Below are 26,505 nucleotides of genomic sequence, written 5' to 3'. Positions count from 1 at the left end.
CCAAAATTAGAGGCAAAAATATCCACTTTTATCTAAGGAAAACGAAGGAGGAAAATCTTATATTTGGAAAGCAAATTTCAAACAAAAGTCACCTCATCAAATGAGACCTGAGCCAATGGGAAAGAGGAGTAGAGAGACAGTTCCTGGAAAGAGAATGCATGTGTGCATGCTTGTATGAGATCAGCTGGAGTCTACCATCGAGGACAGCCCAAATGGGAAATACATCAAGACAGCTTGGCAGGCTCTGCAGAAGGGAACAGGAAACCTACATGCAGGTTCTGATCTGGTTAAGAATTAATTTAAAATTAACCCTCTTTCTAAGTTCATCTCAGATTGGGTAAATAAATGAAGCAAGAAGATAGCAGCTAACTCCCAGAGGTCTGGAAAGTTGCTCATTTCTTGGCCTCTTTGATGCCTGTCTTAACACTCCTTTCCCTATAACATTCACTCGTTCAAACTATTTTATGGAGGGGGGTGGGCGGAACTATATATGGTCACCACAAGCAGTCTCACCATGCAGTGATTTGCATTCCCACCATTAGGGCCTGATTGAAGGGAATGGAAAGGCTCCTGTTGATTTCAATCCTTCTTTCAGAAAGTCTCTAAATCCTTACTTGAAATTGGAAGCTTTATTCATAATCCAGTACTTAGCCATAACCCGGATGTCTCTGAGTTTTACTATTTTGAATAGGTGAGACTCTTACTTTGAAAGTTTGGGATCCAATGGGCTGCGGCTTAAAGGGGGTCAGCCATGTGTCATTAAAAACATGGAGAGAAGACAGAGTGGGCAATTGTTATTATTGTTAAAGAAATGTTTCGAAAGGTTAGTTTGCTCTGTTGCAGCTGAGGTCTTGCCTAAGGGGAAATGTATTTTTTTAAATCAAGGAAATATCTTTTCTAAACACACAGCACTTCTAATTTCACAATAAATGGTTCAATTTTACTGAAAAATAGCGAGAGAGAGAAATGGGGCACTGTTTCCGAACCCTCTCAAACTCCACATTGCTCCTAGCTACTTCCTTCTGACGGGTCGGTTTCTCTCTCTCTCTCTACCTCCTGCACTGGGAGTTGGCCAGACTTCCAAACTAGACCTCTCATCTGAAACTTGATCTTGCTGAGTTTGGGCCTCTGAATTTATACAGCTTATTGCACAAAATGATTGAATCTAGGTCAGAACACACTGACTGAATTGATTTAGCTATAGATATACTCCCCCACCCCTCGGAATAAAAAGTGAGGTCCTAAAATACCAGCCAGGAGTGCTATCAAAAACCTGAGAGTACTACTAGAATCCTAGGAGGCAGAGCAGGGGCTTGTGAGGGAATGCAACTTGCTTGTTTTATTATTGTACTCTACTCAAACTGCTGCTACAATTTGACTATTACTTGCAGCTTTGAGCATAGTGAGAAAAAAACCCATGACTTTTATGTTTTTTGCTAAGTTCTCCCCACATCCTTTCAGTGCCTTTCTGAAAAGATCCATGAGACTGTAGAGACTGGACTGTGAAAGGTCACAATCTCTTCATGATGCTGCAAAGCAGAGATGGGGAGGGATTGGTGATGACCTATTGATATGTATCAATAGCAACAATAAGCTTATTATAGGGCCTATCATCCTACAGGGTCCCAAAAAGCTTTCCAGACCATGGGAAAGAGCCACAGAATGTTCTGGGGGCCCTTGACTCACCTTATAATCAGTAGAAGTGATAGGTACTAAGCACTTACCATGAGGTGCTTTTCAGAATCAGGCCTAACAAAGGCACAGGAATCCCTTAATTCACCATGGAAGTGCATCCATAGTAATGCTAATGCAGTTTAGAGCAAGGACTATACTTGTGAGAGGCTAACTCCACTCCTTATTGGAGAATGCGTATAGAGCCAGCTGGCCACAATTCCATCTCATAACAGAGGAGGGAGGAAAAAGGAGTAGGAAATAATTTACTAACAGTGTCCCGTGTGGGTTAAATGTCCCATCCATCCTGGTCAATGAGAACACTGCTGTTTTTACCAACAACACAAAAGGGTCAGCAGAGTTCATTGGCCTTGCCCCTCCTATCTCCTTTTAACCTCTTGATCAGACCCACTGGAGCTGAAGTTGGTGGGTGGCTAGGGGAGGAGGCGGCGTGCTGACAGGCTCACCTCTGCTCTGCCGGGCTGTAGGTCTGTCCTCTCTGACAGCTGCTGATGGTGATGGGGTCGAAGTTGTGGAAGGAACGGAGGGCCACCCCAGAGATGGCCACATACGGGGAGCTGAAGCTAATGAGGACAGCCTGGGTGTGGTAGAAGGGGTGACTGAGGTCATGGATCACAGGGATAATCAGGGGATTGTTTCTGCAGCTCAGAACGTGGACACCTGTCAGAAGACACAAGACCGGGGAAGATGGGGGGGATCAGTACTTTGCACAATTACACCCACATGCCATCAGCACTTCAGAAGCATTCAGCCATTATGGAAAAGCTCTACAGAATTTAACAGTTAAAATACAGGAGGTTTTGGGAACCATCTCCTAAAATTTTACAGAGAAGTATATCTCTCCTGAAGAATCAGATAGGATGGTCCAAATAACCCAAAGAAAGGCTTCCATTCTCTCCAGTAATTTCTGTAGGTTTTTAGAATAATTTCTATTAAATCTTACTCCACTTCTATTAAACCCTATTAAAGCAGAAGCAACTATATTAAAGGCAATGGAGTTACACTACTATTAAAACAGCATAAGCAAGCAAACGATTAGACTTTTTGTGCTATGCACCGAAACATGTAACTGCACAAACAGAATGGGTAGCTTTGTGCAAAATGGGCAGTTTACCAGTGGTTTCTTTGCAGCTGTGTGCAATTCCCCACTGGATGCAGGACATACACCAGTTTGTTTGTTTGGTCATTTGATTTTTTTTTTTTTTTAAACAAAGTAGCTTCTTGCTTTTTCCAAACAGGACAATACTGTGCTGATGAGCCAGGGGAGAGATACAGGTGTGTGGTGGGAGAAAATGAGGTTTTAAAGGTGACCTTGAGGTGAAAATAAGCCAAAGATGCATGAAGTCTGTCCATTTCAGGGAGGTACTGTGCACCATCCTCAGAGATGCTGAGCACCTCTCTCATCCCATTAACTTCAGTAGGACAGGAGGACACTCAGTAGCTGCTCAGCACCTCCTGGGATCAGGCCACAGTACAGAAAGTCTGAACTTAATGGGCCAAATTCATTCTTGCAGTAACCCTACTGATTTCATTTGAGTTACCCCAGGAGCCAACTGGACTGCAACTCCATTCACTCCAATTTGTTGCACCAGCAATGAATGTTCAGCCCTTACTCCACTGACTTCAGAGCTGCATAAAGGATGAATTTGGCCCCAGGTCCATTCACCTCCCTGTAGTTCTACCAGCGATGGATTTGGCCCAGTGCCTTTGGTGACACCGATACACTGACAAATTTGAGACTAAATTCTCTTTGCGTGTTTAACTGGCTCAGAGATTCCCCCCACCCCCACCCCGTTCAGGTTTCTTGACTCAAGGTTGGGGGTGTGGGGATATTTTTTTTTCTTAGAAAGTGATTTCCAGTTAATTAAGACAGGCTTCTGATCATTCTCTTTAAACCTCTCTCTTTGAAACTGCCCTTTTTTATGTGTTGATCTCCTTGTCCTTCTTCCAGCAATAATAAATAAAATAAATAAATAATAATAATAAATAAAAGGCTTCTCTTCTCCTTTGGTTCCTATCTGACCCTGGCATAACCTCTCTGTCTGCTTGCCTCCCAGAGGTCTTTTGATATGAGCTCCCTGAGGAACGGTGCAGGTTTCGCACTTAGAAACAGGTGCAGTTAATTCGTAAATTGAGCCCCACTGGAATCCCAGGATTCCAAATCCCTTGGACGTTTCTGCTGTCTTTGATGGAAAGCCCCAAAGTCCTCACTGTTGGGCTGGTTATTCATTTTGATTCAACTCCTAGCAGTCAGGTATCTGCAACAAAACAGATCACTACCACGGGCGCTACTAATTGGTGCTTCAATTCCCAACAAAGGAAAATGGATTATGGACACGGAACTCTCTCTTTCTTCCCTAGACGGAGCCCATCCAAGACAGGACTAGGCCATACTGGGCAGACCCACATGGGTGAGAGCTATCTGCATGGCTGTCTAATCTATCTGGTTGCATGACTTATATTTTTCACATGCTGTCTTGGTAGGTAAAAATGCAATCCTCCTCACATTCTCTCCTAGGCAAGGCACCATGGACCCCTGACCTCATTTTTTACTAAGTCCAGAAGACACAATAAAAACATGTTCTAATAAATGTCGTGAAATCTGTTGTCTCTTTCTGCCTGTTATACCTAAGGCTCACTGTCTGTACATAAAAGGCCAGAAGGGGCAACTGTGACCATCTAGTCTGACCTCCTGTTTAACATATGACACAGAACTTCCCCGAAACAATTCCTCTAGGCTCCTTTCAATTTAGGTAGTTAGTCTGTCTTTATTCATGTAATAACACACCTCACAAAGGCACAGAATGGGCCTGATCCTGCAGTCAGTAAAACAGCCACTGACGTAAATGGTAGCTGAGTAAGAACTGCTGAGCTGAGTCTTATATATTTCTCCCTTCCATTCAGCTACAAAAAGCAACCTAACCTGGGGTGGTCCACGGGGCCTTTCCATGATGAAGAGAGTCCCTTGACTGTGAAGATTTGCAGGCATCAGTTTGGAGAGTGCCAAACTCATGTTGCAACTTCTTGCAAGATTTGCAAAACTTCGCCCTTGATCGCTGCTTCTCCTTTCTCTCTCCTGCGCCCTCTCAGTCTGTCTGTCTCTCCATATAGTTGTATGTTATCTGTTAGTTACCATGGTTAGCTCTTTCTCATTTATATTTAAGAAGGTGGCCACCATAGGAAGACTACAAGTCACTCTGCTGTGTAAGGAGAAGGATGCTGCTGACTTAAGGTGTGCTGTATACTCCGGGACTGTTGCTTAAGGAAACCCGCTCAGCTAGAGCAATGCGCTGGGCTTATCTGGATACATTTCATTCAGTGCTAAATGGGAGTCACCCACATAAATTTCTGTTTACTCTGCTGCGAGTGAACCCCTAGAGACTTGCCTTTGTTTCAGGCCCAGTTAATTTTGAGTGGGAAACCTGTCAAATATCCTTTCTCCTGCCCTGGTCTCCTTCCTCCTCCTCTCTACAGACAGAGAAGGGTAAGAAAATCCAGAAAAGGGGGAATGATTTAGGAGAGCGTCTGACAACAATAATAATTCCTCTGTACTCCAGCCATCAGAATACCTGCAAAGGCTACTCCTCCTCCCTGCCACACACACACACCTGGTGTATGGATAACAGCGGTGGCAAACGGGCTTCTTCAGGTTTTGGGGGCTGCAGCCTCAACAAAAGCCATCTGCAAAGGCTGCAGGGATGGCAGCAAGAGGCTTTATGATAAATATTCAGAAGGGCTCAGCTCCCATCATCAGGGCCAGAAGCTCAGAAGAACTCAGCACCCAACCTGCTACGGTCTTTTAAAAACCTCCCCATTGGAGCTCCTGGGTGATGAGCACTTTTGAAAATGTGGCCCTTATTTTGATGCCTACAGGGGAGCTGAGCACTTCAAGAATTCTAGCCCACTGTGATTAGTTACTGTGTAGTCTCAGTGGGCATGACAATACTTGACTAGCAGCACAGACTTGCAATAAACCCCAGCTCTTGGAGCTTGAAGTGGGTTCGTCTTCCTGCTGGCGCTCTACTCCAGCAACACCAGGCTGCTGGTGGGAAAGCTCAACAGCGGTACCGGCCTTCCTCTGAATTGGGGTGGAGCAAACAGAGGAAACCGATGGAAGAAGAAAGGCAAAGCTCATTGCAAAACTGTCTTACCAAGATCATGGTTTTGCTTCTTGGTGTCAAACAGTTGCACAGTGATCGTTTCCTGCTTCTGATCCAGGTAGTGTGTTCCATCAGTGACCAAGTGGACAATGATAGCAGCAGCCACCATGGGCTGAGAAAAATATGCCTGTGAGAAGGAAGCATAGCAAATCAGGCGCAGAATGGGTGTGGGTCATGGGTTTTTACGTTTTTAAGATACAATGTCTGAAGCATCACTTTTCAGTCGCAGTTCCTGTCACAAACCACACAAAAGTCTTCTTTTGTCCGTGCTCACAACGTTGTGGTTTTTAATTTTGCAAAAAAGGTAAGACAAAAAAAGGAAAGTCACTGCCCTGGTATGTGTGTATCTCTTACCTTGAGCCAGAAAATGGTCTGAGCCATATGGGAATATGGTAAGTTGGCTGTGCAGGGATACCAGGCATACTCAGACACCACATCGCTCAGGTCCATCACCTTGGTTCGGCATACCTGACCGACACAGGGGAAATGTAACAATGGATTCAGATTCAAGTATGAAATGGATATGACTGTCAAAAGAGGTGCTGGTGTCCATAAGAACTGAAAATGCTACTTTTAATACCATTAGGTTAATAGACATCATTATTTTTAGGTCATATACACCACTGGATTATTCCACAATGACACCATGAACAGGAACACCAGACTCATAGTGGCCCTGTGTTTGCCAAAAGAAAGTTTCCTTTTGTGATTAATTGTTTAAGGGTGGAGTCTTCAAAAGTGCCCAGTCTAACTTTGCTCCCATTGAAGTCAAAATACTAAAATAATAGATGGATGGAGAGATATTTGCAGTGTTGTTGTAGCCATATTAGTCCCAGGATATGAGAGACATAGTAGGTGAGGTGATATCTTTTATTAGATCATCCTCTGTTCGTGGAGGTCCCAGCTTTCGAGCTTTTGAAGCACTCCTTCCCTGGACCTGGAAAAGACTGGGTAGTTCGAAAGCTTGTAAAGAAGTTGGGCCAATAGAAGATATCATGTCACCTACTTCGCTTCTTAGATACATAGACAGATAGGATATTGTGGATGCAGCCAGCACTCTCTACACACTGTGTCTTTCTATTTAAACCCTGCATGTTACTGACAGTTACTAGCTGTCTCTCTCTTCAGGATGGCTACAGATGACCATGTGAAATTGAAAATACATGCCATCAGCATTGCCTCCACAACCTAACCTGAAATGGGCCCTGATAGGAAAATGGTAATCTTATTAATTAGTTTCTTTAATCAAAATCACCTTCTTCTCACATCTACAATTCATCCCATAGCATACAATTCCCATAGCAACCCATACAATTCCCATAGCATCCCATATAATTCATCCCCTGGTGAGGCAGAGGTGAAAATGAGATGGGATTATCTGCAAACCTCTCCATTCTGCTCAAGAACAAATACGGCATATCTGAAATGGTGGGACAGGTGAAAAGGGCTAGGAAGGGTACAGGGATTTAAGTGCATAAGAAATGCAGAGCACAGTCAGTATGGAAGACGTGAAAAATAATCTTCAGGAAATGACATGGATTTTCTCTTGCAATATCATAGCGAAGTGAAATAGTTTTTTAAATGTATATATGTAGCTGTGAATTATTAGCCCCCATAGTGCTGCCTCTGGAGAAAACTGAATGGAAGAACAGCAAAGCTGCAGTGCTTTGAACATTAAAACCACAACTGCATATGTAGGATGCCTTCCATTCAAGGATCTCAATGCCCTTTACTGATGCCCCTCTGCAAACTCAGCAACATTATTATCTGGAGAACACGAGGCACAGAGAGGTGAAGTGTTTTCCTCATGGTCACACAAGTTGGTAGCAGAGAGAAGAGTCCAAACCTGGAGGCCAAGGCACCTCGATTGTCTAAGGCCCTGACTCTGCAATTGGGACCACAAGTGCAGAGGTCTGCATTGGGCAGCGCTATGTTCCGTTGGGTGCAGTGGGGGGTCTGACTGCAAAAGTGGGGCCTCAACGGAGAGCTCCAAAGTCAATACATTGCAAATAGCCCATTCCCTGAAACTACACCACTGTTGTTGTTGTTTTTAAAACAGGAACTGAGCATATTACAAGAGCTATTTTGATAGTGAAAAATACAGTGTCCATTCAGTAATTGTGCACCGAACTCTGTTCCCGGTCTCGGCAGGCAAATGCTGAGAGTGCTTGGAATGCCTGGGAATGGAGCAATCGGATTGGCCAAAAGTGAGGTAATAGCTTCTATAATTTGAATCCCTAAAGGCCCAGCGCTGAGGAATCTATGCACAAAATATAAATCAGCTTTAATGGGCTGGAAGAAGATTTTTAGTTTTGTTTTTTTTTAAACAACTGGGACCAAGCTTCATTGAGGCTAGCCAGTGGATAGTGTTACATTTTACAACAGTGCAAGACTTTACATAAACTATCTTTGGCATTTGAAATCCAGTCCAACAATTCAACATGTATCATTTCACAATTCTCCTTTCTTGCATTTTCAGCAGCCTGTCTCTTGTTGGGAGCATGGGTTTTATTTTAATACTGTACCTATCCAGTTAGGAAATGTATCTTACCCACATCTGCAATTTAAATGGTCATAGAACTCTTTGACATGAACAAAGATCTCACTGCTTTTATATTGTTTTGTTCTTTTTCTTGTTTCTCTACTAACTATCAGCACAAAAAGCTGGTTGAGAGAAACAGGAGAGCTGGGGTTTGGCTCATTTTAAATGCCACTTAAAAGATGTGTGAGAACCAATATTAAAAACAGGCCCAGACCTTCACCAAAAATTTGAACAAAACCCAAAACAAACCATTGTTGAGGATCAGAAAAACTTTGATAACTTTTAAATAGCTAGTTTTCACTTTTTGTGAACTGTAGCTCTTTCTGGTTCTATCTGGGAACATAAGCAGAATCCTTAACATCTCACAAGAAAGTCTGCTCCTAGGAGATTTCTACTTCAATTTTGCAGACTCAGTAGATTTGGCTAGTTTGAAAAAGGTTCAGATAAGCACCCCAACCTTTTGAGGCTGACCTGTCACTACTTATGCAAACAACTCAGAACATTGCAGGGGGAGGGGGAGGGGTAAAGATCAAGGGGAAAGCTGTGATTGACAGGGGTCTGAGCAAATCTAATCCATGTGGTGTTAAGAATGGCTGCAGGAGTTGTACCATTGTTAAGGCTGGAGTTAGCAATTGATAACAAATTTCCCTAGTATGGTCAAGTTCCTTAAGGGTTGTGCCATAACACCTGATTAGATTAACTGTCCCACTCTCTGACAGATTTCACCATTTCAGTAGTCCTTCTAATGCACATGGTGAATGTATCCTTTCCTCAGTTCTAGCCAATTACTGATTGCCACAAAGCAACTGCAAAGTATCTCCATGAATTACTTGCTAGGAGCTTCCCCATGTTTCCCTTTCAAGCAGCCCTGCCAGAGTATGTGACGGCCAACAGCACCAAAGAGCTCTAGCTTCAGACCCTTATTACTAGAAGCCCAACAAGTTTAATCTACAAATGAGGGAACAATTCCCTATCTGACAGGGTTTCTGTGAGGATAAAATCCATGAAAGACAGAGAGGCACTCAGAGGATACCATGATGAGGCCTATAAACACATGAAGGATCTGCCTCTGCAAGCAAGCATGTGTCGGTCGTGTACCATTCAACCCAGCCAAGCAACCATTCAGCCCAGACAAAGCAACCCCCAAGTGAAGTCAAGCAAAGCTCCTATTTGCACTGATGGGACTCACCCCTACTTGAAACAGACAGAAGGAAAAATCTGCAATTAATAGCAGCTGAGCCTATCTATACCAGGAGTTTGAGTCAGTGCAGCTACCCAGGTAGGTGGCCTCAGATGGCTGTAAGTAGGGCAAATCTCCAGTGCATAGATAAGACCATAGTGTATGATCTGGTCTGTTCTCACTTCCTCCAAATCAAGCCTTGCTGCTGATCATCAGAGCTGCACCAGTGTCTCATCTGGTGACAATGAGCAGGGTGGCTTTCAGGTGAGACAGTTTAAAGTGCATGTAATGTTTACGTATACAATGCTGATATGTGGCATTGTGGTGTGTTGTTAAGGGCCCACTGCTTCCTGCTGTAGCAGGGGGCTGCGTTTCAGCACTGGCCAAAGCAATTCCTATTTGTAGGACTACAGTAATAAAATTGCTTTGGGATCCTTTGTGATGAAACATGCCGAACACAGTACTGTTTGCGAAAGAGCAAGCCCCAAATGAGTACAATGGGTTCCTCGGTTACAATTCACCGTGACAAGTATATTTGTGCTGGGACACAAAGTCCTGCACAGGAACTGTAGAAGGTGTGATGGATCTGCTAAGCAGGAAACTACGATTCCCAACAACCCCCTCCCCACAGCACATTCCCCCTCTCAGTGGGCCAGGTAGGAAGAGAGGCAGACACCCCATGAAAAGACCCTGAACCAGCATGAAGTTCAAGTGACCTGGAAACAGCAATGGCATGGCTAGCCAGGAGCTGCAGGGAAGAAAAACCCAGAGTGCACTGCATACAGAGTACGTTGCAGCAGAAGCTAAGGCCCAGGTGTGGAGCAGGGTGAGACTGTCAGACACTCAGCTGGGACTCATGCTGGAAGGGCAGAAGCTGGGCAGGGAGCTGGTGAAGAGGGGCCCCAATGCGAGAGACCAACACCACTAAGGGAGCCTGGCCTGGAAATCTGCAAACTTTGCATAGAATCTGGACTACAGAAGGCATCCCCAGGGAAGAGTATAAAAATATTGCTCGGGCATGCAGGAGTGAAATCAGGAAGGCCAAATCACACCTGGAGTTGCAGCTAGTAAGAGATGTTAAGAGTAACAAGAAGGATTTCTTCAGGTATGCTAGCAACAAAAAGAAAGTGAAGGAAAGTGTGGGCCCCTTACTGAATGAGGGAGGCAACCTAGTGACAGAGGATGTGGAAAAAGCTAATGTACTCAATGCTTTTTTTGCCTCTGTCTTCACGAACAAGGTCAGCTCCCAGACTGCTGCACTGGGCAGCACAGCATGGGTAGGAGGTAACCAGCCCTCTGTGAGGAAAGAAGTGGTTCAGGACTATTTAGAAAAGCTGGATGAGCACAGGTCCATGGGGCCGGATGCGCTGCATCCGAGAGTGCTAAAGGAGTTGGCGGATGTGATTGCAGAGCCATTGGTCATTATCTTTGAAAACTCATGGCGATCGGGGGAGGTCCTAGACGACTGGAAAAAGGCTAATGTAGTGCCCATCTTTAAAAAAGGGAAGAAGGAGGATCCTGGGAACTACAGGCCAGTCAGCCTCACCTCAGTCCCTGGAAAAATCATGGAGCAGGTCCTCAAGGAATCAATTCTGAAGCACTTAGAGGAGAGGAAAGTGATCAGGAACAGTCAGCATGGATTCACCAAGGGCAAGTCATGCCTGACTAATCTAATTGCCTTCTGTGACGAGATAACTGGCTCTGTGGATGAGGGAAAAGCGGTGGACGTGTTGTTCCTTGACTTTAGCACGGTCTCCCACAGTATTCTTGCCAGCAAGTTAAAGAAGTATGGGCTGGATGAATGGACTATAAGGTGGATAGAAAGCTGGCTAGATTGTCGGGTTCAACGGGTAGTGATCAATGGCTCCATGTCTAATTGGCAGCAAGTATCAAGTGGAGTGCCCCAAGGGTCGGTCCTGGGGCTGGTTTTGTTCAATATCTTCATTAATGATCTGGAGGATGGCGTGGATTGCATCCTCAGCAAGTTTGCAGATGACACTAAACTGGGAGGAGAGGTAGATACGCTGGAGGGTAGGGATAGGATACAGAGGGTCCTAGACAAATTAGAGGATTGGGCCAAAATAAATCTGATGAGGTTCAACAAGGATAAGTGCAGAGTCCTGCACGTAGAATGAAAGAATCCCATGCACCGCTACAGACTAGGGACCGAATGGCTTGGCAGCAGTTCTGCAGAAAAGGACCTAGGGGTGACAGTGGACGAGAAGCTGGATATGAGTAAACAATGTGCCCTTGTTGCCAAGAAGGCCAATGGCATTTTGGGATGTATAAGTAGGGGCATTGCCAGCAGATCGAGGGACGTGATCATTCCCCTCTATTCGACATTGGTGAGGCCTCATCTGGAGTACTGTGTCCAGTTTTGGGCCCCACACTACAAGAAGGATGTGAAAAAATTGGAGAGAGTCCAGGGGAGGGCAACAAAAATGATTAGGAGACTGGAACACATGATTTATGAGGAGAGGCTGAGGGAACTGGGATTGTTTAGTCTGTGGAAGAGAAGAATGAGGGGGGATTTGATAGCTGCTTTCAACTACCTGAAAGGGGGTTCCAAAGAGGATGGATCTAGACTGTTCTCAGCGGTAGCAGATGACAGAACGAGGACTAATGGTCTCAAGTTGCAGTGGGGGAGGTTTAGGTTGGATATTAGGAAAAACTTTTTCACTAAGAGGGTGGTGAAACACTGGAATGCGTTACCTAGGGAGGTGGTGGAATCTCCTTCCTTAGAAGTTTTTAAGGTCAGGCTTGACAAAGCCCTGGCTGGGATGATTTAGTTGGGGATGGGTCCTGCTCTGAGCAGGGGGTTGGACTAGATGACCTTCTGAGGTCCCTTCCAACCCTGATATTCTATGATTCCATGATTCCTACTCGCTTTGCATAGAAACTGGACTGCAGAAGACATCCCCAGTGACTAGCCCTGAAGAGCCTAAACCCTTGACTGGACAGCCCAGGGGCCCAAACAAGAACGGCTATTGCTCATTTTAGACTGTAACTGTTAAAGCCTCTGTACTTACAGTACCTGCCACCTTTCCCCTTCTTGCCAGCCCTAGTCAAACACCCTTTCACTTTAGCCATGGGTCTTAAGCTATGCCTGCACTGCAAAGAAAAGCCCCTTAGCCGAAGCCCTGCAAGTCTGAGTCAGCAAGCAACAAGCCAGCCGCAGGCTTCTAACTGCAGCGTGGACTTATTCTTAGTGGTTACTGGGACCCACCAGGGTTAGTGACTAAAAGGCCTAGTAGCTGAAGCGCCTTTAGCACTTGGCTCCGAGTCGTTGTACACCTGGCACACTATTGGTAACTTAGGGTATGTTTACAGAGCAACTAGACACCCGTGGTTGGCCCATGCCAGCCGACTCAAGGCTTGCAGGGCTTGGGCTGCAGGGTGGATTCGCTGCTGTGTAGACATCTGGGCTTGGACTGGAGCCTGGGCTCTGTGACGTTGCAAGGTGGGAGGGTCCCAGAGTTTGGGCTCGAGCCCGAGCCTGGACGTCTACACAGCAATGAAACAGCCCTGCAGCCCAAGCTCTGCAAGCCTGAGTTGGCTGACCTGGGCCAGCCATGGGTTTTTCTTTGCTGTATAGTACATAGTCCTTAGCGGTTTGGTTTACCCAGCGCTGAGCAGATATAATGATTGCAAAGGGCAGGAAAACCTTTTTGATCAACATATGACCTGCTGAAGGACCAACTGGATGCATTCGGTTCCTTTGGGAGCTAGCGAAAGAATTGCCACAAATAAATAATAATAATAATAATTAATAAAAACCAGCTCCATTCCTAAAGTTTCTAGCTGGCCTCACTGCAGAATGTTCTTTACATTCACCCCAGCAAATTTGTCTGCAGGCCAGCTTTGGAAAAGCGGTGCCAAAGAATCTCAAAGGCAGACTTAAAAAACATCGTTGCATATCCCTCCAAAATGAAATATTTAACCCTTTGATGTCAGAATTGGGGGTTGTCCTCCGCAGTCACCAAGAGGACATATTCTCCAGTATATATGTCTTTTTACTGACCTAGGATTAATTTCATCCAATAAAGCTACACACAGATGCAGCAGACAGTTTTCAGAAAGGCTCCTGCCTGCTTATTACCTAAAGCCAGGATGACTGCCACATATACCTGACATGATTTCCCTACTACTGCACAGTGGGTCCAGTCTGTACTAAAGGCTCCAAACTGCTGCTCTTTGCTCCTCATTTAAGCTAGGAAATGGGACTTGTGGGTTACAGGAAGGTGAAACTGTCTAAACTAGTGATGAGTGAATCATTAAAAGGGTCAGAGTTTGGGTTCAAACAAACACCCAATAATCTGGCAGTTTATCTGAACTATCCAAACCTCAGGAGTCTGCAAAGCTGTGATGGCAATCTCACAGGAACAGGCTTACTCATGAGGTACCCAGCAATTCAGTTTCAATTCCAGTCCAGAAATACCCAAAGAACAGCCTTTCTCCTGGTGAGGAGAACCTTTAGTTCTTGTCCTGTTCTGAACTAAGAAGTACTGAGGCAAAGTTTATCTGAACATCATAGAAAGTCAGCAAAGGCTCAGTTCTAGTTTGCTTGTAAACCTCCAGCTGAAGATTGAGGGTTATTTTATTCAGACTATTCAGTCCATTACAAATCTGTGCTACCCTGGCCTATTTCTCTTGTACGTTCCCCTGCGTTTTCACAGAGCTGGGGCAAAGGGAGAAAAACCCGCAGCATGGCCACTGTCCTTTGCGCCAAAGAACTGTATGCAGCTCATCAACAGTCCGCTTAATTCACTGGAGGCTGTTCCACCCTCTGGGTGAACACACTGATTCTATATTACTCCCAGATTCTGTTGGCTCAGGAGCAAGATGAAATTTCATCTGTCAATTTCACCAATGTAACTAAGAATTGAATTTGGCACTGGGACTGGGAATCAAACCTATGTCTTCTGCACAGCAGTACAAAGTCCTAGCACCAGACTGCTGAGCCAGTTCTCAACAAGAATAGTTTCCATTTGAATCTGGTGCAGCCGATGGCATCTGTGGCTTGAAAGTTACTGTGCAATTGGTCTGTCAATACATACTCTCACTGCTGTCTTGGTTGATTGCCCCTTTGATCCATATTCTAGCAGTTTTCCTAGTGATGAATCCCAGTTTTCCATTGCAGGGTTTTGTTTTGTTTTTTGGTTAATTGAAATGTGATCTTTACACATGTTCAAACACTGTTACGGGTCTCACTTGCATTGCTTTCAGAGTTGTGTTACTGCACTGGCTTCCCTGGAGTGACTTCTGAATTGTACTAGTGTAACTGAGATGTGGATAAGTGCCCTTTATGTTAACAGCAACAACAATGATAGTATTTGTTCTTATGGGAAAATGGCATTATGAAGTGTACTGTATATAAATAGAGATTATGAAAAAGCAGTATCTAATTAGCAGATCCTCCACGGCTGTAAAGTGGTGTAGCTTCACAGAAGTCCACTGGGGTTATATTGATTTACATCTGCTGAGGATCTGGCCCTGGCTGTAAGAGTGTCTGAAATAACTACATGACTCAAGGTGTTATTAATTACGGCCTTATGTAAAATGTGGTTATTTCACTTCCAAAAGGTTTGTGTGAACATTGTGTTTGTTTTTTTAATCCATTTTGGTTTGCACATTCTGAGCTTTGCTTTGTCTTTCTGGTTCTAATGTACCCCCAAACTCAAAGCAAATTCATTAAAAACTTAATGAATTTCAAATCAAAATCACATGAAACCATGAACTTCATCTGGTATCAATACAAAACCATAACTTAGTCCAGATTGGCTCAGAACCGGGCCCAAATTGGCCTGGATCCACACCCAAGTGTTCACAAGAGGTGAGTGATCTTTGCCGAACCTTTCAGCAAAGCTCATTTGAGTTCTGAATTTGTAATAAAACCCCAAACCTGGTGATTTTGCATTAGTCAGAGATTCATTGCAAACATTTCATTCAGCCCTACTCAGTCACTAAAAAAATTAAAATTGCAATAACCTTGTTTAATAAATTCAGTTATGCCACATGCCAGAATTTCTTGGTTAGCTAGAGGCACCCAAGTGTGATGCACTAGTACCCTGCACCTTATGCAATCATTTACATTAGTGCAAAGTGAGTGTAGGTGTAAGTAAATGATGGCACAAAGTGCAAAGCAACAGAGAATCTGAACTCATCTGAAGCATGGGGGTATCCCGTGTAACACAATTTTGCCATGTGTTCCTGTTTATATATATCACAGGGTTACTGTTTATTTAACACAGTACTTTGGAATAAAGCGGTTGCATTGAAATAGTTGCATCACCTATGCTAGCGCTGTTAGGAGCTGTTCTAGTGTGACAGTTCTGGTAACTAGAGGGTAAATAATGGCTGTTTTCCACTAAGAAAGGGCATTGGTTCAAATGTCTAAACAGATTACAAATGCCAGCTATATACATAAAAAGGCCATGAAGCATGTAGGATACAGCTTAAAGTAGGACCTTTGTACCTTTAGCTTCAAAAACCTCAGGTCACTCCCATTAAAATGAAAATAAATTCTCAGCTAACTCTCAGCAGCAGTAGCTCTTGCATCCACCTTTCACACCACCGCTCACAAAAGTGTGAAGTCGTCATAGATTGCTAAGTGCTTTAGCAGATTTTACATCCTGTCCACAAGGAGGCAATGGTAAACAAAAGACACTAGCCAGAACATCACCGTTGGCACAGTTGGGTTCCCAATTTAAATGTCTCTAAATTGGACCAGCTAGCACAGCCTATGGCAAAACAGTTGTGTAATAGCTCTCTGGGGTTGTGGTATTAGTGTCACTGTAAAGACAAACAACCTCATTCAACAGGCTTTTACGAACACTGGGCAGAGCAAAGAGTCTTTTAAGGAGGAACCCATCTGGCATCAAGTGCCAATATGAAGTCAAGTTGCCAACAACAGAGAAAAGTGACATGAATTTAGGCAGACAGAAGGGCAAAAAAATGATCTCAATGGTCCTGGAGTGGAGTGATTCGATGGAGTGACACTGTTGAGGCACTCATGCAAGTCTGAGCAGAATCAGGCCTGTTAAAACCTACCCAACAACTTTCCCTCCCTATCCCCACACAAAAGGATAGCAAAGATGGACTTGGATGGATCAAATACACATCCAGCTGTAGAAAGACAGGCAGCAACAACAATTCATCCAAAAGGAGCTCTAGTATGAATATTAGTTACCCATAGTAAGAACATACTGACTAAGAAGATACTTGGGCAACAAAGACACTTGAACCAACCCAGACAATGAGCAAAATTTCAAACAAAAACAAAATTAAGATACATTTTTAAAGTAGTAAAGTAAAAGTGCAGGGCCCAATTCTGCAATACTTAGTCAAACAGAACTCCCATTGGCTTCGAGGACTGGAGCTCTGGACCCTAAATAGCTATCTGGCCATCAATCTCTTTCCCTTAATAGCTCAAGTGCACAGAACCATCAGTGGCAGCTTGAGGGTTACGATGAGACAGGAAAGGTGCTCCACGTGTTCTCTGAAAGTTTCTGTATAAGCTTAGCCTGTGGGTACAACCAACAGTCGTGCAGCAGTTAATGTCAGCTCTGACCACATGGTCCCATTCAGGAAAGGTCAAAGGAGTGATTTTTCACTTAAAAACATCTGCGTGTTGAAAGAACAAAACCTTTTCATGTGCTGAAAACGATGAGTTTCCAGGCCTTTTGTTTTCAGAGTTAGAATCATGTTTTTTCAGTGGTGTGTAGGGTTATTTACCAAGACAATATATTGTATAAACGACATACAACCCCCAACTCTCTGCAATACTCAAGTAGGAAAGGAGGCAAATGCCCAGTTACTTTCTCTGGGTATGTGAGAACTTAAATATGCCTCAAATTTTAAAGGGTATCAGGAAAGAGGGACACACTTGCTCTGGCCTGTCACCAGGCTTCAATTGGCTACAACATCCAGGGAGAAAATACATAGAGAAGACATACCCTGGCGGGCAGCAGTGGTAGGGGCGGGGGAGAGGAATACATTTGTACTTTAACAATCAAAGTACTTTGGCCTCATCTCACTTATCCAGCAATACGTCAGCAGGCACAAATTGAAATTAAATGGTCTTGTGGCTTGTTTTTCTTAGCACCCGAAAGGATGGCTTGTGGGGTGTAAACCGGAAAGAGCACACGCGCTTCCCAGGGCTTCTCTGGCGATCGGACGAAAACTGCTGACTAACAAAACTGCCGCCACATAAATGAGTTGGACCATCCAAAGAGACCCTTCCTAGAGCAGCAGCCAGTTGCTTCCTTTGGCATGCAACCGTTCACATCTGCATCCAAGTGAAGTTTTACTGCAGGTGTCTGGGAAAGCCCCTCACTTTTATCAGGCTGCAGAACAGCTCCGGTAGCTCTGATGAGCTTCAAACTTTGATTAATGAAACCAGAAGACTGTTTGGAATATTTCCCCCTAGAACTTCCCAGGATAGTGAGGGAGTTCACAACTATTCCAGTCCCTGTCTTTCCCAACAGAAGTCACAGTAGGGAATAAAGCAGGAGTGAACTCTGTGAGAGAGAGCTCACAGCTACCGCAGTCTCAGTCTCTCTCAGGCATAGTCCCTTCAGAAGATAGAGTAGGACTGCTCACAGCTGTGGCAGGCTCAGCCTTTCTCAGAAATCGCTGCCGGGGATGGAACAGAAACTCCATATTCCAATACTGTTCTTTTCCAATAGTTTATGGTTGGGAATAGTGCAGGTCTGTATCAAGGAGGGAGCTACTTGACTCTGAAGGCTGGGTTTTCAAAGGTACTGAAGTGCCTGAAGATGCAGATAGGTGTCTAGTGGGATTTTCAAAGCTCCAAACCAGGTTAGACATCTAACTCCCATTGAAACTCAATGGGAGTTAGGTGTCTAACATGCATTTCTTTAAGCACCTAAATACCTTGGAAAATCTGCTATTCCTTGACTTCTGGGGCCTGCATTAAAACACATGCACAGTTAAACCTTCACACACATTTCATTTATATTGGAAGCAAAGGCCACATCTTTAAACCTGAGATGTGCAAATTGAGTTCACAAATAATGTGCATGTGCAACCAGCTCCCTGTATGCACAAATATATACATACTTTCGTAGGTGATCACCAGTTTTGTATGTGTATTTACCTACTTGCTCACAAGCATGCGTTCTTTATGGCCACAGTTCAAGCATGCCACTGGGAATCAGGATATGTAAGTTTAATGCCTGGCTCAGACTCACTGCATGACTGTGAACATGTCACCTCTACTCTGGGCCTTAATTTTCTCATTATTGCTCTGCCTCAAAGGAGTGATGTAAGGATTAATTAACAAGTGATAGTGAAGTCACCTCTGCTAGAAGTGCAAAGCGTTATAACAACTTAGAGTCATGCTGTGAACCCCTTACTCACATTTGTGAGTAGTTATGCACAGGAGCCATCCGACTGAAATCAGCTGGGAAGGAGACCAAAATGTTCTGCTGAAATGTGTGCCACCATCTCTTACCCACACACACAGACGGTGGGACTGCTCGTGTCAATAACAGCAGCACTGAGTGAGAAGTTCACAACATGCTCAAATAAATTGGTTAGTCTCTAAGGTGCCACAAGTACTCCTTTTCTTTTTGCGAACATGACCTTTAGGCATCCATGATTGAAAACTGGGTCCTGAAGGCCTAGTTGTGGTATCAGATACGTTGCACAGCTTCCACTGATACCAATGGGCTTTGCAGCCATTTATCTGAGTGGAGAATTAAGCCTGCTTTTTGGAGCTGCTGAGCATCCAACACTCCTAAGGAAGTGACTTCAAAGGGAACAGGGAAAATCAGTCCCTAAGGCCAACATTTTCAAACATGGTCACTAATTTTGGATTCCTCAGTATTAGGTCACTGAGTTGAGGAACCAGTGGCCAATGGTAATAGGCCAATTTATACCAGCTGCGGATCTGGCCCCAAGGTCTCACATTTTCAAATCCAGCAAGTGATCTTGGGTGCCTGACACCTCTTCAAGTGGCTTGACTTTCAGACACTGGCAGAGTGAGCACCCATCCCCTGAAAATCATGCCTCATTAAGGTGCCTCAAGTTGGACACCCAAAAATTGAGCGATACCCGGCCCTTTCTGACAACGTAGGCCTAAATGCCTACAATACTCTGGACAAGCAGCCCAGACAAGCCTTCATTTAAAGAAAAACATAAATTCTCCACTGCTGGCATGAGAAAGTTTACTTTCAGGCTTAAAGAAATGAGCGTGTGGTTTTGAGGATGGCATTCCGTTCTGCTGAAGAATAGCACCCTGCCTGTCTGTGTATCTGTGGCTTTGTAGCTACATTACAATCTTGGAGAGCTCTGTTTACATATTTTACATGTTTTCTCGTGCAGAACATGAAACCAAATTACATAGTAAAGGCCACGCTGGCTTCACTCCTGCACCCCTCTTCATCATCTTCTTCTTATTATTATTTTTAAATTCAATCAAAACTAATCTACAAGCATATTTTTAACCTAGCTTGATTGACTGGCAGTGCTTTAAGCAGGTTTTATTTCCTGCTGCAAAGGGAAATTATGCAAACTACGGTGAAGCTGCATGGGGGAGAGAGTCAGACGAGGGTTGGGGAGGGGGCGGGAAGAGAAATGCTGTGATCCCTTCATGCATGAACAATGCGACCGTGGTGATGCATTTATGTCCGATCGTTCTGCTCGGAACAGAGAGAGACCTGAAACAAACAATCCAGATTGGATGTAGGGGAGCTACCCCAGGTTTACTGCTGTACACGTTGCGAATCACAAGGGTACAGCAGCCACAGGCACAGAGACCAGCAGGTGGAGTGGCAAGAGCAAAGGAGGGGAGATGTCTCCATTCACAAGAGTTTATGCTAGTGAGCACTCTGATTGTACCAGGTACCCACTTTCCATCTCTTTCCTGATGAGAGGGGGGTGCCAACCAGGCCTGTTTTCTGTTCTCTGTGTGTATAACAGGCAGGATGATTAAATGATGTACTGTACTGGTTCCCTGAAAATGCAGACGAGGTTTTTCATTAGAGACAACCTACCTACCTACCTTCCCTCAAGTTCTGGCCTTAATTTAGTACCAGTGTTATGGACTCCTGATCGTGTTTTGCTAGTGGTAAATGCCTCCAGGTCTTAGCCAGGCAGCAGCAGTTTCCAGTACCTGAGGACTTTCAGTTTGATCTTCATTTCTGAAAAAGGTCAGATTAAACCTCTCTGCAAGTTCTGATGGTGGCTTTGCTCACTGCATCATCCTTTGTTTCTTTTATCTATTTTCTGAACAGTACACAAAGGGAACACAGTGTACCAGCCCCTGGTCCTCACTGTTCTGTTTCCTTTAGATGACTTGCACATGTGCGCTTGAAAAATTGTTCTGAAAACCAAAGGATGGAAGGGAATCCCTCCAGTGTTTGGTAAAATAGCTTGGAATCTCCTCTGACATCTCACTATGTTTCCTCACTGTCCTCCTCTCAGGAATTGGCCTGAGACTACTACATTCAGCATGCGGGCTGGTGTTTACTACTGCAAAGATGAAATAAATGCTTAAGGAAGTGAGTGGGAGACAGACCATTGTTCTAACAGGTTTCAGAGTAACAGCCGTGTTAGTCTGTATTCGCAAAAAGAAAAGGAGTACTTGTGGCACCTTAGAGACTAACCAATTTATTTGAGCATGAGCCTTCGTAAGCTCATGCTCAAATAAATTGGTTAGTCTCTAAGGTGCCACAAGTACTCCTTTTCTTTTTGTTCTAACAGGGAATGCAGTCAAGTGATTAGCATTCTACCCTTTTTACTATCTAATCCCTGATTGCTCATTAAGATAACTGTCTTTTCCAATCTTCTCTATTCAATACAGCCTTTTCATGCCGGTCAGCACACATGGAAATCCTACTTCTCATTCAATTTTACTTTGAACTGTAGATTTCCTCAAAACACCAATCTGAGTTATGCACAGGAGGGATGGTGTCATTACTGAGGGACATCCTTCCAGCCTCCCAGATGAGCCACCTCCAGCAGGGGACAGAAGATCAACAAGACTAGGTGGCTGGCGATACACTTGTTGGACTGCAGCAGATTGATGAAAAACACTTGATCACCCTTAGCAAAAGAGCTGAAAAATCATGTTTTCCCAGAGAGAGGTGATAAGAACAGACACCCACGAATTTGAACCAACCTTTCTTTAAGATTTGAAAATACCAGGATAACGTCTTTCATTTATGAGGGCCTCTGAATTTCCTAGTTCTGGGAAGCAGGACAGTCTAATCCTAGCCAGTGTGGCCCAGTGGACAGGGTACCAACTAGGACTCAGGAGGCCTGGGTTCTATTACTGTGTACCTGCCGGGTAACCTTAAACAAGTGACTTCACTCTCTATGCCTCAATTTCCCCATCTGTTAAACTGATAAGAAACCCCCCATCTCAGAGTGGGGCTGTGATGAGGCTAAATTAATTCATATTTGTAAAGCAATTGAGATCTTCAAATGATGCACTAAGTGCCACTATTGAGCCATGGAGTGGAAGTGCCAGAGGTCTCCTGGGAAAGATCATTCTTTTGAGATTTCCAGCCCAGTTTGGCACAGTGGCAAGAGGCCAGCTCCTTGGCAGACTCAAACCTGCTATCAATGGCCAACTGAGGATTCCCTTGGAGTGCTGGAAGCTTGGGTGGCATATGGCCACTGTAGTAGGTCCTGCATCAGACCATTCTTGGCTCTGGTGCAGGTGCATGGCTGGTGAAAAAAGGGGTCTGGCCACAATGCTGCTATGTTAAGTTAATCTGAGCTGCTGGACTAACCACTGGCAGATGGCGTAAGACAAAACAGCCTTTAGGCCAGGGACCCAGTTATCTGGTCAGTAGACTCTGGGCCAAGGTCTGGTTTTAAGGACTTACTGAACCGAATTCAGGCACTCAGGAAGATCAGTACTAGAAATCCATCTACATGAGCGGAGCATAGGCTTGAAAGAGAAACAGACAGTTCTTTTGCAACAGAAAGCAACTAGGACCCAGCTCACTGTTTTCCAGAACCAGCCTGTCATAAATATAAAGGGAAGGGTAACCACCTTCCTACATACAGTGCTATAAAATCCCGCCTGGCCAGAGGCAACATCCTGCGACCTGTAAAGGGTTAAGAAGCTCAGCTAACCTGGCTGGCACCTGACCCAAAGGACCAATAAGGAGACAAGATACTTTCAAATCTGGGGGGGGGGGGGAGGGTTTTGTTTGTGCTCTTTGTTTACGTGGTTGATCTCTCTTGGGACTGAAATCCATCTTCTCCAACCCATCCTAATCCAAGTCTCCAATATTGCAACCAGTAAAGGTAAGCCAGGCAAGGCGGATTAGTTTATCTTTTGTTTTATGTGAATTTTTCCTGTGTTAAGAGGGAGGTTTATTTCTGTTTTCTCAAAAAGAAAAGGAGTACTTGTGGCACCTTAGAGACTAACCAATTTATTTGAGCATAAGCTTTCGTGAGCTACAGCTCACTTCATCGGATGCATACTGTGGAAAGTGTAGAAGATCTTTTCATATACACACAAAGCATGAAAAAATACCTCCTCCCACCCCACTCTCCTGCTGGTAATAGCTTATCTAAAGTGATCACTCTCCTTACAATGTGTATGATAATCAAGTTGGGCCATTTCCAGCACAAATCCAGGTTTTCTCACCTTTCTGTTTTCTGTAACTTTAAGGTTTTGCCCAGAGGGGGGATCCTCTGTGTTTTGAATCTGAATACCCTGTAAAGTATTTTCCATCCTGATTTTACAGAGATGATTTTTACCTTTCTTTTTTTTTTTTTAATAGAATCCTTCTTTTAAGAACCTGACTGATTTTTCCATTGTTCCAAGATCCAGGGGTTTGGGTCTTTGGATAATTTTGTAACCAATTGGTTAGGATATTATTCTCAAGCCTCCCCAGGAAATGTGATGTGTAGGGCTTGGGGGGATATTTTGGGGGAAGAGTCTCCAAGTGGCCTCTTTCCCTGTTCTTTGTTTAAAACGCTTGGTGGTGGCAGCATAGGGTTCAAGGACAAGGCAAAGTTTGTGCCTTGGGGAGTTTTTAACCTAAGCTGGTAAGAATAAGCTTAGGGGGTCTTTCATGCGGGTCCCCACATCTGTCCCCTAGAGTTCAGAGTGGGGAAGGAACCCTGACACAGCCTCTGCTCAGTCATGGTTCCACGACTAATGGTTCCTCTTAGGGTATATCGGCACAGCAATTAAACACCTGCGGCTGGCCCAGCTCAGCTGACTCGGGCTTGGGCTATAAAAATTGTTTGGGCTCCCTGGGAGGAGAGTCCCAGAGTCCAGGCTTCAGCCTGAGCCCAAACGTCTACACAGATTTTTAGCCCTGCAGCCCATGCCCCATGAGCCTGAGTCAGCTGACCTGGGCCAGCCACGGCTGTGCCATGGGTCTTTTATTCCAGTGTAGACATACCCTTAGCAGGATTCTGTGTCAACCAAGAGGCCAGCAGTTCAAAGCCTGGATGTGCTATCAATAACCAAGACATTTACAAAGCAAATCATCTTATTAAAACTGGGGATTGTTTCTCAATCCAAGCACAACAGACATGTCACTGCTGACGAGCAGGAGCACGCGGCTTCTAACAGGGAAATTCGGACACGGCCACTTGCAGGGCCAAGAGACAGACACCTTCCCTTTTCTCAAGCAGGTCACCTCAAAGGAAGTGGCGGGTTTCCTCTTTTCCCCACCCCCATCCAGGATTATTATATTTATTGGCATTGCCAGATCTTTGGGGAATTCTCTTCTGAGCTATATTTATTTGTTGAAATAAAACTATGTGGCAGAAACCTGGGAGTGGATTCTTCATCCTTGTCAATGTCATTACCGTAATTGCTCTACTCCCCCCACCCTCCCAGATCCCCATTTTGCAGTGCTGTTATTTCCTTTATGCAGGGGGCTCTCTCTCTCCTAGCACACACAATATCAGCAGGTCAGCGGTTCTGTAATTCTAGAAAGGCTTTTGCAGCAGGGAGAGTGATGTGCTTATTGCTTATACACATGGGTTTGTAGAAGTGTAAGAACTGAGAGAGGGTACAGAAGTAACAACAGAACAACAGTCCCTTTCCATGACTTCTTACTCCAATGGGAGTCCCTGTGTGGTGACCCTAGGCAGCACAGGGTATATGAGTCAGTCTGGGAGCTTAAAAGCCAGAAAGAACCACAGGGTCTCTCTGTGTCCAGCAGACTCAATACAAAATCTCCTTTAGATTAGTTACAACTGAGCCCTGCTTCCTTTCCATCCAGGGGACAACACAGGTACCAGCAGCAAACATAAACTGAATATTTACACGGTGACTTGCTGTAATCAGCTTCTGCACAATTGGGAGGAAATGCAATCAAGGCCTGCTAAGCTATTTAGGGGCTGGCACTGAAGGTCGCCAATGCAAACATCAGCTTCTGGGTCCTGCACGCCATGTTGATATAAGTGGGATAATAACAAGCAGGGCTTGCTGTAAGTGCAATAGTAAGCTATCCAAAGATTCTCTTTTTATTCCTTTATTAAAACCACTTAACGGCTCAATGGGAATTAAACCACAAAAGAGTTAGCCATCCACAAGTGGGAGCGATGCCAACCAGAGGTGAGGCGAAATGGCCTCCCAGGCCCCCTGTGGTCACTCCACACACGCGAGCGCTCCATCTGCTTTTCGCTCATAAAACAGTGGATTTCCCTTCAGAAGATCTCCAAGGTAAACAATCCTTCCTGAAACCAGCCTGTTAGCATTTGTGTGGACTTCCCATAAAGGATATTAGCAAAGGCAAAGCTGTGCCGAAAGCTTGCTCTAAAAAGCAACAACAACAAAAACAAAACAACACCCCCCCAAACACAAGAGTGTGATTTGATGCAACCTGCTCTAAAAACAAACAAACAAACCCCTCTGTTTGGTGCTGTTGGAAAATAAGGGAAACACATGCACAATGAGAACACTGACCGAATATGTAGCCTTCTAGCCAAACCTGCCTCCTCAAATCCCAGTGAAAAGCAATGTGGCCTCCCATTCGCACTCTGTCTAGTCCACAGCAGACTTTCTTCCTTAAAACTCTCCACTGGTGCACCTTTACTCATGGTGGCGGTGGCAGAGGTCCTAGAGTGGACTGGGAGAGCCGGCATGTTAACCACTGTGTCGTCTAATGCAAGGGTTACTAGTGTGCGGGCTGGGGGATGCATTAATCTTGCCATCCCATATTTCTAAACGGGACCCAGCAAGGTGCCAGCTAAATGGGAAGAGGGGGCTCTCAGGGGCTTCCAGTATGGAAAACGTTCTAGCCTTCTCAAGGTAGGTCTCTATGGCACAGTGATTAAAGAACCCCTGGCCACACTAGCACTCCCACTAGAGTATCACCTACAGTGACAGCAATAAGGAATTGTAAAAAACAGGGCTAATGCAGACGTGGGGTCCTATCTTCAGCTGCTGTACATCGACTTAGCTCCACTGCTGTTCGTGGTGTTTCACTGACTTACACTAGCTGAGGATCTAGCCCAGGTCCTGTAAAGAATGACACCAGCCTCAGCAACCTCCAGCACACGAAAAGTTCCAAGGAAACACCACATGCATAAGGCATGTGCCTGGATAATGATTCTCAAAGCATTTATGGAAAAGAGAAGATCCTTAAAAACCTACTGAAAGATTTGTAGGTTGAAGAGTTGCCCGACAGTGTGTAGGTTGCCCAGAAACTCCTTGTCCATCAGTGACGGATAACTAGTTGCCCCTGCATGAAACGTCATCAGAGGATGAGAACTTAGAAATCAAGAAAATACGGTGTAGGTACAAGTAGCTTGGCATTTGTGCAGTATTGCTGACTGGTCCAATTTGGCTTTAAATGTGACATTATTAGTTCTGAGAATATTTCTTAATCAGCTCTGAACAGTGGCTGCCAGGAAAATAGAAGTGGCCGGTCTATCATTTTTGCCTCTGTGGAAAGTGTGACTACTTAAAAGGTGAGGGGAGG

At 44.6% G+C, this 26,505-nt stretch overlaps 1 protein-coding gene across 3 annotated transcripts in view; it reads right to left on the bottom strand.

The window, feature by feature from the left end:
* The window catches only part of PAPPA (pappalysin 1), a 228,169-nt gene that overhangs the window by 67,830 nt on the left and 133,834 nt on the right, over positions 1 to 26,505 (bottom strand). For all 3 annotated transcript variants that reach the window (XM_073313934.2, XM_073313935.2, XM_073313938.1), the window contains 3 exons: positions 6,207 to 6,320; positions 5,844 to 5,979; positions 2,139 to 2,352 (listed from right to left, as the gene is read on the bottom strand). In XM_073313934.2, the coding sequence (XP_073170035.1) occupies positions 2,139 to 2,352; positions 5,844 to 5,979; positions 6,207 to 6,320 (464 nt within the window). The remainder of the gene's footprint in view (positions 1 to 2,138; positions 2,353 to 5,843; positions 5,980 to 6,206; positions 6,321 to 26,505) is intronic.

This window comes from Lepidochelys kempii, chromosome 16, assembly GCF_965140285.1.
Source record: "Lepidochelys kempii isolate rLepKem1 chromosome 16, rLepKem1.hap1, whole genome shotgun sequence".
In the NCBI taxonomy this organism is placed as follows: domain Eukaryota; kingdom Metazoa; phylum Chordata; order Testudines; family Cheloniidae; genus Lepidochelys; species Lepidochelys kempii.
The sequence above is the reverse complement of the archived record's forward strand: the minus strand, read 5'-3'. Positions and strand labels throughout refer to the sequence as shown.